At 30.4% G+C, this 14,630-nt stretch overlaps 4 protein-coding genes across 9 annotated transcripts; 3 read left to right on the forward strand and 1 right to left on the reverse strand.

Moving 5' to 3' along the window:
• Positions 1-401: 401 nt before the first annotated feature.
• On the forward strand, positions 402-3,366 carry LOC118063603 (uncharacterized). Its single transcript, XM_035077677.1, has 3 exons — positions 402-1,262; positions 1,325-1,820; positions 1,893-3,366. Exons 1-3 carry the CDS (start codon positions 1,149-1,151, stop codon positions 3,221-3,223), a joined length of 1,941 nt encoding a protein of 646 aa, XP_034933568.1. The 5' UTR covers positions 402-1,148; the 3' UTR covers positions 3,224-3,366.
• Positions 3,367-3,560: 194 nt separating this feature from the next.
• On the forward strand, positions 3,561-4,763 carry LOC118063645 (uncharacterized). Of its 2 annotated transcripts, XM_035077747.1 has the most exons (5): positions 3,561-3,723; positions 3,965-4,073; positions 4,150-4,284; positions 4,381-4,534; positions 4,598-4,763. In XM_035077747.1, the coding sequence occupies exons 2-5, from the start codon at positions 3,993-3,995 to the stop codon at positions 4,699-4,701; spliced, it is 474 nt and encodes a 157-aa protein (XP_034933638.1). In that variant the 5' UTR covers positions 3,561-3,723; positions 3,965-3,992; the 3' UTR covers positions 4,702-4,763. The 2 variants fall into 2 exon arrangements, with proteins under 2 accessions (XP_034933638.1, XP_034933637.1); XM_035077746.1 differs by lacking the exon at positions 3,561-3,723 and having other exon boundaries at positions 3,909-4,073.
• A 251-nt stretch (positions 4,764-5,014) lies between these two features.
• Positions 5,015-7,112, forward strand: LOC118063623 (N-acetylglucosamine-6-phosphate deacetylase). The gene is made up of 7 exons (XM_035077719.1): positions 5,015-5,613; positions 5,696-5,970; positions 6,047-6,176; positions 6,253-6,341; positions 6,415-6,559; positions 6,627-6,803; positions 6,902-7,112. The coding sequence occupies exons 1-7, from the start codon at positions 5,418-5,420 to the stop codon at positions 7,081-7,083; spliced, it is 1,194 nt and encodes a 397-aa protein (XP_034933610.1). The 5' UTR covers positions 5,015-5,417; the 3' UTR covers positions 7,084-7,112.
• Positions 7,113-7,177: 65 nt separating this feature from the next.
• On the reverse strand, positions 7,178-14,376 carry LOC118075169 (mucin-1-like). Of its 5 annotated transcripts, XM_035096884.1 has the most exons (21): positions 13,780-14,371; positions 12,265-12,379; positions 11,659-11,716; positions 11,501-11,571; positions 10,929-11,105; positions 10,705-10,803; positions 10,317-10,415; positions 10,130-10,228; positions 9,951-10,049; positions 9,777-9,875; positions 9,611-9,709; positions 9,429-9,527; positions 9,243-9,341; positions 9,069-9,167; positions 8,905-9,003; positions 8,721-8,819; positions 8,463-8,561; positions 8,215-8,313; positions 8,035-8,139; positions 7,617-7,876; positions 7,178-7,389 (listed from the first exon to the last, which is right to left on the reverse strand). In XM_035096884.1, exons 2-21 carry the CDS (start codon positions 12,371-12,373, stop codon positions 7,306-7,308), a joined length of 2,151 nt encoding a protein of 716 aa, XP_034952775.1. In that variant the 5' UTR covers positions 12,374-12,379; positions 13,780-14,371; the 3' UTR covers positions 7,178-7,305. The 5 variants fall into 5 exon arrangements, with proteins under 5 accessions (XP_034952775.1, XP_034952774.1, XP_034952773.1 ...); XM_035096883.1 differs by having other exon boundaries at positions 8,035-8,313; positions 9,069-9,161; positions 13,780-14,375; XM_035096882.1 differs by having other exon boundaries at positions 8,035-8,313; positions 13,780-14,374.
• Between the last annotated feature and the right edge of the window lie 254 nt (positions 14,377-14,630).

The raw sequence follows: 14,630 nt of genomic DNA on the forward strand, positions 1-14,630 counted from the left end.
ATCAAATCCCTGGATTACAACAATTTATGATAAGGGCTTTCTTACTGACGCTAATAAATTAAAAGATAAAAGAATTGAGAGAAAAGTAAAATATGTTGCTCATTATTCCGATCTTTTTGAACATTTCATGATGGACAACAATTCAGTCTGTATAGTAAATAAAATTCATGCTGAATTGTACATGTCTAGAATGGGGAAATCAATGAATGAAATTCACATGAGTAAGGAAAATCTTGGGTAATCTCATGTCTTGCTATCAGAGTTCGACCCCGATTTCTACTTGCGAGAAAAATTCCAAACGGCTACAGCTACAAATGCTTGATTTTTGGTTTAAACTACTGGCAGAAATCAGTTGTCAACACAGCTCAAAGGACTATTACAAAACAACTTACTACCTCTTACATAAACTTTCGAAAAATTACAGTCAACGATTTAATGTTTGCATTTATTTTCCTCACCATTGGAAATACTGTAGGTCTCGTGTGTTTTCTTATTGAACTTGTGATGGGTAAAAAGTATCATCAAAGAATCAGTTTTGAGTTACTTAAAGGATGTTTAAAATTTAAGGGAAAGAAAACGCGCATCAACATTCGAAGAATTGTAGTCAAACCTAAACCAGATATTGCAGACATGAATTAAATTTTACTTCAATAAGATGAATCTAAAAAGCTTGAATTATTCTAGACGTGAGGTTTTTTGAAGCATTTATGCGTGTTGTTTTTCTTATTTCCACACTACTTTTTATCAGAAAAAAATGCACTTCCAAGTATTTCGTAGAATTTGGTTTCATTCGGTTTTCAGAAAGAATCATCGAATTCGATAAAATTATTTATCTCTGTGTGAAGGAAGATATTGTGTAGTTGCAGGTCAACCTGGATGTAAACAAATCTATTACTTCCATAGAGTGATTGTATGATGATAATGATAAAATAATTGTCGCATAAAATCGTTTCACGTAAATACACAATACTGATATGGATTAAATAATCTCACTCAGTGCAGAATAATTTTATTAAAAACGTTTTCTCGGTAGAAAAATATATTATTCCCATAAACGATGCACAATAATGAACTGAATTAAATCGCAGTCGATTCAGGAGCAGTTGACAGTCACGGACGTGCTGAGAAATAATAAAAAATTTTCAACAATGATGAAGCAGTCTATTTTACTACTGTTCTTACTTTTAAGCATATTTAGTGCTATTTGTTTAATATCACCACGACACTCCAACAACAGTTTGACTGCAACTGAGAAAATGTTGGTAAGTGTTTGCTGTTATGTTGTACTTCTTCACATTTAATTCAACGACTGACATGTTTCAAGATTCATATACTCCAAGAATGTAACCTTGGGCTGAATGTCACCATATTCTATACTGGAAATCACCCTGATCTAACTCAAGCTCTACTAAGAAGCCAATCATCTATGAGTTTAGGATCCTGGAGTCTTATGTCCTTCGCGATGGATAGAAGTTCTAGTGATCTAATCTCTACAAATGGAATCATTTTGGTACTCAACTCACGCATTGAATATAGTGATATATATAATGTCATGAATAATTGGAACTGTATAGATAATTGCAAAGTGATTATTTTATCTAAATTGTTTAATTCTTGTAAACTTGTTGTGGACATTTTGAAGTTCCAAGGATTCTTTTACTATGATAATTCCTATTATATATGCAATGACAAGAAAAACGCCCCAATAGTTTTTACACAAGATAGATATAATAATATTCGACAACGTCATTGGAACCGAGTCACTGTAAAAGTTGATTCTATGTACGATGGACGCATCTACTTTCGTCCGTACAATGAAGGTATTTCTATTTTAACTATCTGTTATCGATTGATAACCAATTTTACCTGATACTCCTTTTTGTGTTGAACAGATATATGTCGTAACTTTGATTTCGAACGAGTAAGACCTGTAAAAAATGCAAACATATTACTAGGAGTTGTCAGAAGGGTGAGAAACAAGGATGACATGGAAAAGGATTTTATCTTGGATGTAGATATACATAAATTTCCACCCATTTTAGTAGATTCGTCAATACAAATTGTTGAAAAAATATCAGAGGTTAAATTCTCTGCTTATATAAAGACATTTTTACTTCAAAAAGGTGCCACGAAATACAATTTCATCCCTTTTTTTTGGGCGTCAACGTATGTTGATGTAATGGGAATCACTGCGGGATTACTTCTGGACGTTAAGGTTGCGTACTCACACCCTGTATTCTACGACACTTTTGTCATTCTTTCTCATAAGCAAGCTGAAGCAACACCTCTTCAGAAAATAGCCAAGTTCTATGGGATTTTGACTTTGATGTCATTAATCACACTTTTAGTCATAGTTTTTTTTGTGATATACCTGAAATCTAACGGAAATGCTACGTTGGCGGCCTTTGATGTTCTTAGACTTGTCATTAACTCAGGAGTAGAGATTCCGATCAATACTTTATCACTGAAAATATTCTTCTGCATGATATTTCTGTATTTCATAGTGATTCATTCAACTTTCAGTGGAAATTTGCCGAGATTTCTAACAATACCTGAATACCACGACTCCATAGATTCCCTGGAAGATCTATCAAATCCCTGGATTACAACAATTTATGATAAGGGTTTCTATACTGAACATTATGAATTCAAAGATAAAGAAATTAAGAGAAAAGTAAAATATCTCTTTGATCATTCCGATCTTTTTGAACATTTCATGATGGACAAAAATTCAGTCTGTATAATAAATAAAATTCATGCTAATTTGCTTACATTCAACTTAGGAAAATCAATGAATGAAATTCACATAAGTAAGAACGATATTGGAGATGCAATTTTTGGTATTGTCTCACGACCCCGATTTTACTTGCGAGAAAAGTTTCAACGGGCTACATCTTACATGTTTGATGTTAGTCTAAACAAACAGCTAAAATCGGTTGTCAACAAAGCTCAAAGGACTATTATAAAACAACGTAGTACCTCTGACATAAAATTTCGAAAAATAACAGTCAACGATTTAATGTTTGCATTTATTTTCCTCACCATTGGAAATACTGTAGGTCTCGTGTGTTTTCTTATTGAACTTGTGATGGGTAAAAAGTATCATCAAAGAATCAATTTTGAGTTACTTAAAGGATGTTTAAAATTTAAGGGAAAGAAAACGCGCATCAACATTCGAAGAATTGTAGTCAAACCTAAACCAGATATTGCAGACATGAATTAAATTATACTTCAATAAGATGAATCTAAAAAGCTTGAATTAATCTAGACGTGAGGTTTTTTGAAGCATTGAGGCGTGTTGTTTTCTTATTTTCACACTACTATTCGTAAGGTGCTCGGTGCTTCATAATTTATTTAAAATGTTAAATCTTGGGTGCCGTCGAACCTATTACTTTTATTATGTGTTTATGACTGTTATAATGTAGAAATAAAAAAAAAAATAAAACATGCACGCAAGTGTATTGAATATAATTCCAAACAATTTTCAATGATCGACGCGTAATACACATTTTATTTTCTAATAGTTTATTTTCTCCCATCATTAATTCGTTGTTGCACGAAACTTATTCTATCTTCGCATCATATTGTCCCTCTAAACTTAATCAACTTGTAACCAGGAAAACAACACATGTGTAAAAAAATTTGGTCTATTAAACTGTTAATGATGAAAAATTAACATTAACTGTTAATTACCAATTATTTAATTATCGAAAGAATATCAAGGTAAGCTTATCTTACTATCACTGAAATAAGTTGAAATATAACCTTATTTTAGTTTCTACTATCCTGAGGCTATAAAAAAGTATTCCAAATCATTAACATAAAGTACAAATCAACCATTACTAGTCAAGAGTATCACTGTTTTATATTTTTATTTATTAGTCTGATATTTTCATCAACCAGTTGAATATTTAGGTTATTTTTTCTTTGACATATTGTTTGTCTTTGACATAAAATTGTTTAGTGAAATTGACTTCCAAAGCAATCAGAAGATGTCATATAGATTCAAATGGAATTCATTCTTGTGCTTTAGTTTATCACAAGCATGTTTGATTTTCAATCTTCTAGATTTGGTGAGAAATTACGGAATATTTATGAAGAACTTGCTGTTAATTGTAGGATTTGATTTATTAATTTTTTCTTTTGTAGGTCGCAAATACGTTTATCATTACCAGGTATTCAGTGCTCTTCTATGAAATCCAAGCCCCCGAAAACCTTTCTTTTGTTGTTATTGCTGCTATCTCAGTTTGCACATGCTCATTTATGATAGTTGGATCCATGATGGTAATCACTTATTTATTGGAAAGCTATGGAAGCTTTGAAATTAGCATTGATTAATCAATATTTTACTCAATTAAATTGTGACTTATAATATCATAGGAAAATCATTGGATGTTGATTCCTCACATTTTATGGAAAACAGTTCTTATCGGATGCCTCGCCGTATTAGTGGTGATGTTAAATTTAATGCTAATAGAAAATAGGAATGAAAAAGGATTGTTACCGGTTATTATAATTTTCAGCATCATTTTTGGTAAGCATTGAAATCCAAGTAATAGAATATTTTTAATCTTTCAATGACAATTTTTTTTTTCAGTTATTTCTATTCCATATTGGAATGTGATGATGAATCATTACCTAGAGATCAAGAATAAGCCGGCTGCTCATCTGATGTACAATTGGTCCACAAATACATCATGATCAGTAACAATTTTTATAAAATATCGTTCTATGAAAATAAATTATTTATTTATTTGAAACAATTACAGAGACTCAATAGTATGAGACAAACTAAGACCACTGATATATGAAAAAAAAGATAGTAAAAAAAGCAGCACTCTATTGTACATGAGTTTAGGCAATTGTTAGGATCCTGCTATCGAGATTTAAATGTAAACATTACCTAACTAAAAGAAAGATTTAAATGCCTAGAAAAAAATTTAAATGTCTGTCAATATTTACTACCGTAGTGACATCATGTTCCTATGACGTCATCAAAATAGATTGTTAGAAGTAGAAGTTGATAGACAATTCAACAAATTTACCAATGATGTGGATGATTTTTTGTTTTACTGGATATTTATTTGCCTCCATTATCCTAACCTTGTCAACATTTTGAAATTTATTTCTCAAGTTTTATTCATCACACGTCCATGGACCTTATCATTACCATGTCCTGACTGGAGTTCGATTACTTAAAAAAGCATCAGTGTACCGGTCTCTACACATCTATGGGTCCAGTTTATTTATTTATCTGTCTTCACTTATTTTATTGATAATAATTAGTGCCAAATATGTGAGTTGTTTGACATCTGCTCCGCAAGATAATATTTTGATAACCCAAAAACATGATGGCCTTCGTATAAATATAAAAACTGTACCAAAATTTTTGCAATAACTTCTAGTTTTATACAACAATGAATCTTTTGATACAATTTTCTAATTGTAAGTTATTAAGAAATCATGAAATCATTATTGATGATTTTTGGGTGCGAAATGGAGTAATAATCGATCCGGAGAAGATATTTTATGATGAACAGATTCAAGCTAATGTACGTATTGATTGTGAAGGTGCTTTGATTGTTCCTGGATACATTGAATTACAAATAAACGGTATTTACTATTTTATAACCTCACTTTTGTTTTTATTATTAATAAATCTAGCTATAATTAATGACTTTTTGATGCTCAAAAGGTGGCTATGGTGTTGATTTTTCTTACAACGTTGATAATGTTGAAGAAGGAGTGAACAAAGTTGCCAAAGAATTGCTATCTCATGGTGTTACATCCTTTTGTCCAACTCTAGTGACTTCACCAGTTAATTCCTATCATAAAATTTTGCCTAGAATAAAAAAGCAGAAAGGTGGTATCCATGGTGCTAGTGTTTTGGGTGTTCATGTTGAAGGACCTTTTATCAATCCTGTTAAAAAAGGAGCACATCAGGAACTGCACATTAGAAAGCTTGACAATGTTAGTAAACTCAATAAACCTAACCAACTATTATGCTTGATTAATTAGACTTAATAACAAAAGGTTCTTTCGCCAGGGATTCCAAACACTTCTTGATGTCTATGGAGATCTAAGCAATGTCTGCTATGTCACATTAGCACCAGAACTTGACAATGCTTGTGAAGTCGTCAGAGAATTATGCAAAAGGAACATAAAAGTTTCTGTTGGTTTGTATAAATCATTCTATTCTTACATTTCTAATTATTCCAATTCTTTGATAAAAATAATAATTCAATTATTCAGGACACTCTGCAGCTGATTTAAAGCAAGGAGAAGATGCTGTTAAATCAGGAGCATCTTTCATCACTCATCTATTCAATGCTATGCTGCCGGTAAGGTCAACTATCAAGATAATTATGACATGACAGACTCAATAAAATAATAATCATTGTTCTCCATGAACAGTTTCATCACAGAGATCCAGGTCTAGTAGGTCTTTTAGCTTCTGATCAAATCCCCTCTTCAACAACCGTCCACTTTGGTATCATTGCTGATGGCATTCACACTCATCCTGCCGCTCTTCGTATAGCTCATCGAACTCATCCTGAAGGTAATAGAAAATAACTACTCTACTCACAATCATTTAAACAGTACATCATTATTTTGCTGATCAATAGGTCTTGTCCTGGTGACTGATGCTATCTCTGCTCTTGGTCTGACTGAAGGAATACACAGACTAGGTCAAGCTGACATAGAAATAAAATCAGGACGTGCTTATATTGCTAATACAAACACCCTATGTGGCAGCACAGCAAAAATGTCTGAATGTGTAAAGTTTTTTAAGAAAGCTGCTGGTATTTATAATTATTTATTCTTTCATCAAATAATTGTTGTTAATTTTAAATATTCTATGATGAACTGAATATATAATAATAACTGAATATATTTATAGACTGTTCAATAGTAGAAGCACTTGAAGCTGCCACTTTACATCCAGCACGTGCACTTGGAATAGAATCAAAAAAAGGTACACTTGACTTTGGCGCCGATGCTGATTTTTTGATACTCAATGATCATTTAGATATCATTTCTACATGGATTGCTGGTGAATGTGTTTATAATGTTAAAAATTAATTAATTAACATATAAAAGTAGCATTTATATTTCTATTGGAATATATATTTTTTTACAATACTATAATTATTGTTAATAAAACAAAATGCTTTATCTATCATTAATATAGTTGAAGTTGAAGTTTAATTATTAGTCGATGATAATAAGCAATCAATTTTATAAACATTTGATATAAAATAATAATAATAATAATAATAATAATAATAATAATGACAATTTAAATTAACAGACGGCATCTTTAGGATTGCAGATATAGGGAGAGTGTTTTATACCGAATGTGTGGGCTGGCGGAATGTCTAGAAGAACCTGCAACCGTTGATCAATGTTTAATATTATTGTTCAAAATACTAGGTTCTCGAAATATGAATCTGCCACTTTATGGCCAGCCAGACTACCATTTTATTGTTATAATTATTATTGTTTAGACTTGGTCTATTGATAAATGATAAGAATTAAAAATATTGATCGTTAATTGTTCATCAAAATAGCAGATTCATGATTGGATAGTATGATATGATAATTTATAAATGTACTTTTTCTGGTGAATAAGCTCCAGGCGCTGGAATTTTTTCTTGATCAGTTGGCAGTTGATAGCGACCACTCATCGTATAAGCAGCACTCTTAACTCTAACGATATCTGTTTTAATAGCTTCATATGCACCAGGTCCAGGAACCAGAACACGATCATCTGTAAATTCTTTTTGTCTGCTAGATATTGAGTAAGCTGGAGCTGTTTTTTTGTTTCCTTCTTTCGTTGCGCCTAAAGCTGATGGAATTGTGTAGACGTTGGGTGCTAAATAACAATACCAAATAGTAATATTAAATAATAAATACTAGATAGTAATTGTAAATTACTTAGTCATTGAATTAATTCCACAATCCCAAAGGTTATTGAAGGGTTGGTTTATTTTTTAAGGAATATTAGATGAAGTTACTAGTAATTATCAATACCTGGAACATCAGTAGCTTGATTGATGGGTGGTTTCAAGCCAAATGTGAATTGTAATGCTTTTTTCCAAATAAGCATTGCATTTTCTGGACTGTATTGGCCAGGTCCTAGTGATGATAACAATAGTGTTGGATAAAAAAATATTAAGCAACAATTGATTGTAGGTAGAAAGTCAGAATTACCTGGAGTAGCTGATGGTTTCTCTAGAGGTGTTTTTAAACCGAAACTATACTCTGGTGTTTTGTCTAGGTTCACCTTTTCTGGAGCGTAGGTACCAGGTGCTGAAAAAGCAGGAGAAAAGAACTACTTTCAAACTATCCTATCACTATTTTAGAACTGCTAATAATGATTTTGAATACATTATTATGCTAACTCATTAATAGAAGCTTTATTTCTTTTTTATTGAATTTAATTTGAAGACTTTTCTTACCAGGAGTTTCAGCAGATTTGTAAGGTGAATGTTTGATACCAAAACTATATTGAGGTGATTGTTGAAGATTGTGTTTTTCTGGAGAATATGTGCCTGGTGCTAATGAAGCCCAATAAATAAATTTAAATAAAAATTTTAAATAATAAAAATTAATCAAATAAAATCTTACATGATTATATAGAATATTTTTTATCAGGAATTTAAGGGATATGGTCTATTGTTTTGTATTGAAAATAAAATAGATGAATAGATACAGACCTGGATTGGTATCAGGTTTTTCTGGAAGACCTTTCCCAGTTAGACTGTATTGAGGGCCTTTGTTTAGGTTTACTTTTTCAGGAGAATAAGTTCCAGGTGCTGAATGAAGAGATCATTAATGTTATAATATAGCAATGAAACCCCTTAGGTTTTGAATAATAAGAAGATCTGTAATGCAACATACCTGGAGTATCTGAGGGTTTATCTAGGGATGGTCGGTGCCCAAAAGTATAATGTGGTGCATGATCTAAGTTTACTTTCTCCGGAGAATATGTGCCAGGAGCTGAATTAATTAAATTAATTGATTAAAAATAGAAACAAGAAGCGAAATAATAAAGAAAAATGTACCTGGAGTATCACTGAGCTTCTCTGAAGGTCCTTTGCCTGTTAAACTGTACTGAGGACCTTTGTCCAGGTTTACTTTTTCCGGAGAATAAGTTCCTGGAGCTGTGTTAAATAACATAGCTATCAATCTATGCATAAAAAATTTTTTTTGCAATAATAAATATATTATCTAAGTACCTGGATTGTCTGATGGTTTATCTGAAGGTCTTCTATGACCGAAAGTATAATGAGGAGAGTGATCTAAGTTCACTTTTTCAGGAGAATAAGTTCCAGGTGCTATTAATTGATAAAACAAACATATACATTCCAAAAGAACTTAATTTATTACTAACAATAGGTGAATGAATTTTTAAAAAAATATACCTGGTGTATCACTAAGCTTCTCTGAAGGTCCTTTGCCTGTTAAACTGTACTGAGGACCTTTATCCAGGTTCACTTTCTCTGGAGCATACGTTCCAGGAGCTATACAAAAGAGTTAACCTACCAATTAGCATATAATTTTGCTAAATACCATGTCTGAATAGCATAAATAAGTATATAAGTACCTGGAGTGTCTGAAGGTTTGTCCAAAGGTGTACGATGACCGAATGTGTAATGAGGAGAATGATCTAAGTTTACTTTTTCAGGAGAATACGTCCCAGGTGCTAATCAACGAAAGTAAATATAATAAAAACTATCATTGGCAAATGAAAGAATTTTTAAAAAACATACCTGGAGTATCACTGAGCTTCTCTGAAGGTCCTTTGCCTGTTAAACTATACTGAGGACCCTTGTCCAGGTTTACTTTTTCCGGGGAATAAGTTCCTGGAGCTGTATTAAATAACATAGCTATCAATCTATGCATAAAAAATTTTTTTTGCAATAATAAATATATTATCTAAGTACCTGGATTGTCTGATGGTTTATCTGAAGGTCTTCTATGACCGAAAGTATAATGAGGAGAGTGATCTAGGTTTACTTTCTCAGGTGAATAAGTGCCAGGTGCTATTAATTAACAATAAAATAAATAAATAAATAAACTAAAATTAAAAATAGTAAAATACTGTTAGAAAAGTCAATACTACCTGGAGTTTCTGCTGGCTTTTCCAACTGTGGCCTGAACCCAAATGAATACCTTGGTGTATTATCAAGATTAACTTTTTCTGGACAATAAGTACCAGGTGCTGAGCAAATAAAATAAGCCAATACAATACCACTAACGAAAACGGCATTAATTATAATATACAAAAGAATAATTTAACATTTTATTACCTGGAGTATCATTAGCTTGTTTCAATGGAGGTTTCAGACCGAAACTAAATTCAGGAGCTTTATCTAGATTTACCTTCTCCGGACAATATGTTCCGGGAGCTTAAAAACAGTATCAATAGCTAAATAAATCGATTTGAAGTATTGTTTAACATAAAAAAAAATTAATTAGTATCAACGTTTAGTTGTATATTAGTTCAACATTAATGAGATAATTAATTATAGTGCAATTTTTAGATGATTAATAAAATATATTTATACCGAATTGTTATATTTATGATGTTATATCTTCCATGATTAAGCAGCATCACAAAATTCTGTTAATAAAAACCAAAACCTTGATTAATGTTTTAATTATGAATTAATCACATATAGATACTGTGCTATTTACCAGGAACATCATTTGGTTTTTCTACTAAAGGTTTTAATCCAAATGAAAATTGCGGCGACTTGTTGAGATTCACTGTTTCAACTGCATATTCACCAGGAGCTACGGATGTATTTAATTATTCCAATATGAACACATTAAATATTTATCAACAAAATATCAGATAAATTTTTTTTTTTTTTATTGGGATTGTGGAAATTAATCATGATAAACATGATCTCTAGTACCTGGAGTAGTACTTTTCTTTTCAACTTGAGTCTTGATGCCAAATGAATATTTCGGTGAACTGTCTTGAATAATTTTCTCAGCTTTCTGTGGATCATAATCCCCGGGAGCTGGAGTTGGATCGACTTTCTCTATTTTATTCCGACCATGAAGTGATGAAGCTGGTGTTGTATCTTTTCCTTTAATTAAAGATACAATTAATTATTTTCTATCATGGCACGTTAAATAATAAATTTATCATCAATTCAAGCATTTTATTTTTTTTTTTAATCTTATTATTATCTTTATTGCCTCTTAGCAATGTGTGACCCTGTAGCTTGTTTTCTATTGGATCTATTCTATTTTAAATAAATAAATAAATTATTATTATTGAAATAATAATAAGTGTAGGAAGTTAAAGAATGTAATAATTCCTTTCTCATAATTCCCAAACAAATATTGATATCACTGTCGTTAGCTTCCGTTTGATCGATAAATACTTCCAGTCTCAAGTTATCAAGTAGAACTACTACTGTATGTGAAAGCATTTCACTAAAGCAAATATTTAAATCCTCTTCGATGACAATTCATATACCTTTTGCACTCAATCCAGAAACATTGTATTGACCAGGTCCTGGACCAGGGCTATCATTCTTCAAGGAATGTCTAATAAAAAAAATAATAAATAACAGCAGCTATTAATAAATATAAAATAAATTTCAATCATACTTTAATTCATATTTTACTACAAACCTGCTTCCAAAAGAAAATGCTGGAGCTCTTTCGCGTTTAGAATCAGGAACAGTTTTACCTAACAATAATAAATGACGATAAATTAATTTTTTAATGATTAAACTAGGGTAGATTCATCAATAAATGAACAGTCAAGTCCAAAAGATGGACAAAGTATCAATGCAATGACCTTGGAATGCTTAATTAAGTAACAATAAATTATGAAACATAGTGTAAATTAACATCCTGTGCTAATGTATGTAAAAAAATCCATCAATACTTTGCATGAGTATATGAATAATGAGGTCGTCCTTAGACCAAACTGTCCGTCTGTAAGCACGAGATCTAACAGTCAACTAAGACTTCTATATTTGTGACAATCAACTAATCATTTCTTTTCAATATATTCCACTTGTTTTCTGTTACGTGTTTATTCTTTATTTATTCTGTACCTCTTCACACTAGTTCTCCACAATAAATTTAACATCCTGAATCATTCCAAGGGATCAATCATTAATGCTATTTTATTGCTTTATAACTCCTAGTCTTTTATAGCTTAAGTAATTTGTCAATCTTCGGGGCAGAGTTCATTAAATTACTTTAATACAAATAATTATAATTAATCACCAATAAGAGGTGGTAGGGTAACACAAGCAGGACCAGGGCTAGCAAATTCAGCAGCAATAGGACCTCTCCTTTTCGTTGGTGTCCATGATCTCTGAGTCATTCCACCCATGGTTATCTACAAAGAATAAAAAAATCATTAATACAAACTTGTTCTAAAGTTTTCAAAATAATTTTCACAAAACCTATCATTTTATATAAATCAGGAATTATAATCGGCGATTGTGCAAGACTTTTAACCTCGAGATGATGGGTAACGAATGCTCGACATCGAGTCACAGGTATCCATATAAGAACATGCCCATGAAGGTTTTATTTTATTTTTCTTTTTTTTATTCTTTACTTGCTTTGATCGCCCACGTTCTGATACTTCTTTAGATAGCATAAATGTGATCATTTATTTGTATAAAGGTAACTGGTGGAATAAATTATTAATTTACTTCATAAAAGGTAGAAAAATTATTTCAATATTCCTTCTTACAAAGAATTACTCTTTTTTTTTTTGCTTTCTATCTAAATAAATATAAATAATATTGATGGATATTTAGAATTGATAGTTGGATACAGAATTAATTTTATACTATAAATAGAGAATGAAAGTAGCCAGGGAGTAAATAAAGTAAGAATTAAAAAGCCATTAAAAGCTAAGTAGTACAAATGCAGTCTATATGTAATGATTGGGTGATCATTTCGTAAGATATATTTGAAATTGGTCAGCATCATCTTTTTTTTTTTAAATCGTCATCATGATTAATTAATGTAATTAAACAAGAGAATATTATTCTAGAATTTGACAGTCTTAAATTAAAATTGATGACTTTAGAATTAGATATAAAATTTTAAATTATGATGAAGAAACTTTCTGCATTAAATCATGACTGGTTGTTGAAGATAAATGACTTATTATTAGATAGAAAGTTAAAAAAAAATAATTGGAATAATTAGAAAATATTTCTTGATAATTTTTTAGCTCGCTTTTTGCTCAATAATAATAAATAACTTGTGTCATGTGTGTAAGTAGATCCATAGATAATATTTTTGAAGTTTTAAATAATTAAAGTATTGTCAGAATAAAATCTCTTGCTTAAGGAAATGCATTTCCTAAAAATGAATAATAAATTAGAATTGTTATGAACAATATGCAATTGTTATAAATCACATGGAGTAATTAATAACAAGCTAATTGCCTTTTACTTCATTCATTTCACAGTTTTTTTGTTATAAAAGAGAAACGGCTATACCGAATTTACTCATTCTTCTTTGAGATTTTCTTCATTGCATTATCTTTCGAATGAAATTAGTCTGGGATCGATAGCTCTAGTGGTTCTTAAGATATCAAAAAAAAACCTGACATACGTACGTACGTTTGTACGTACGTACATTCATTTTTAAACCTTTTAATATAAAAATCAACTCCATTACAATAACTTCCTAATAAAAAATTAATGAAATGATAATTAAAATAACAATAAATATTAGTAATGAATAAATAATAATAAAAATAAAATAAATACTTACAATTATTTAATCGATGATTATTTTTGCAGTCAGCTACCACAGTCTTCTTCGTTCGAATTTATTTTAACTTTACAACTGATTTATTTTACTCAAAAAGTCAATGGTAATTTAAAAAAAAAAAAAACAATTAGATAACCTAACTTTATTATTGTTATTATTATTTTTTATTAGTTGCTTTTATTTATAGGCAATAATAAATCACTGATAATTAATAACCTGTTGGTTAATAGTAAAACAAAACAGTATTGTTGATAATTATTAAATGATTGAATAAATTTTATTTTGTGACTTGATTGTCTTGTTGTAAGATAGTGATCGAGTTACGTTTTATGTTAGTCTGTTATCGAAAAAGATCAACACAATCACTAAAACAGTGATTTTCCAGTTAAACACTACGCAAAAGTAAGACTGATTATCAGACCAAACGCTCTTGAATCTTCACCGAGGACTTCAACTCCCACCATTTTCACTTGGAATGCGCAGATGATTTTTTTGAGACTTGTGCGCAGGTAGATTAAAATAAACATTCCAAAAACCGCCAAAAAATTGTTTAAACATCTTATAAGAAGGATGAAACACGCCAATTGATGGACAACAAATTAAAATTATCATAAATAAATAAAATAACCTAGAAAAATTATTAATTATAACCTACAATAATTAACAATAATAACCTATAATAATAACAACAATAACCTATTTGTTTTAAATAAAAGGACTTTAGCAAAAATTGCAATGCAATTATTAATTATAACCTTAAATGTATAACCTATTGTTATCTTAATTTATTTATAATTGCTTGTAATAATGTGTTTAAATTAAAAAAACAATCCTATGAGGTAAGAATTATA

The sequence above is a fragment of the Chelonus insularis genome, unplaced genomic scaffold, assembly GCF_013357705.1.
Source record: "Chelonus insularis isolate UGA/USDA-ARS -01 unplaced genomic scaffold, ASM1335770v1 contig_146_pilon, whole genome shotgun sequence".
Classification (NCBI taxonomy): domain Eukaryota; kingdom Metazoa; phylum Arthropoda; class Insecta; order Hymenoptera; family Braconidae; genus Chelonus; species Chelonus insularis.

Bases quoted from the DNA above. Each gene is read 5' to 3' on its own strand.
- LOC118063603 (XM_035077677.1), top strand. From the start codon at position 1,149: ATGATGAAGCAGTCTATTTTACTACTGTTCTTACTTTTAAGCATATTT. The intron at 1,263-1,324 runs GTAAGTGTTTGC...ACATGTTTCAAG, and splicing joins CTGCAACTGAGAAAATGTTG to ATTCATATACTCCAAGAATG. The intron at 1,821-1,892 runs GTATTTCTATTT...TGTGTTGAACAG, and splicing joins CTTTCGTCCGTACAATGAAG to ATATATGTCGTAACTTTGAT.
- LOC118063645 (XM_035077747.1), top strand. From the start codon at position 3,993: ATGTCATATAGATTCAAATGGAATTCATTCTTGTGCTTTAGTTTATCA. The intron at 4,074-4,149 runs GTGAGAAATTAC...TTTCTTTTGTAG, and splicing joins TTTTCAATCTTCTAGATTTG to GTCGCAAATACGTTTATCAT. The intron at 4,285-4,380 runs GTAATCACTTAT...ATAATATCATAG, and splicing joins TGATAGTTGGATCCATGATG to GAAAATCATTGGATGTTGAT.
- LOC118063623 (XM_035077719.1), top strand. From the start codon at position 5,418: ATGAATCTTTTGATACAATTTTCTAATTGTAAGTTATTAAGAAATCAT. The intron at 5,971-6,046 runs GTTAGTAAACTC...TTCTTTCGCCAG, and splicing joins ACATTAGAAAGCTTGACAAT to GGATTCCAAACACTTCTTGA. The intron at 6,177-6,252 runs GTTTGTATAAAT...TCAATTATTCAG, and splicing joins GAACATAAAAGTTTCTGTTG to GACACTCTGCAGCTGATTTA.
- LOC118075169 (XM_035096882.1), bottom strand. From the start codon at position 12,373: ATGGGTGGAATGACTCAGAGATCATGGACACCAACGAAAAGGAGAGGT. The intron at 11,106-11,500 runs GTATATGAATTG...CTTTAATTAAAG, and splicing joins TTCTGGATTGAGTGCAAAAG to GAAAAGATACAACACCAGCT. The intron at 10,050-10,129 runs GTAGTATTGACT...GTTAATTAATAG, and splicing joins AAAGCCAGCAGAAACTCCAG to CACCTGGCACTTATTCACCT.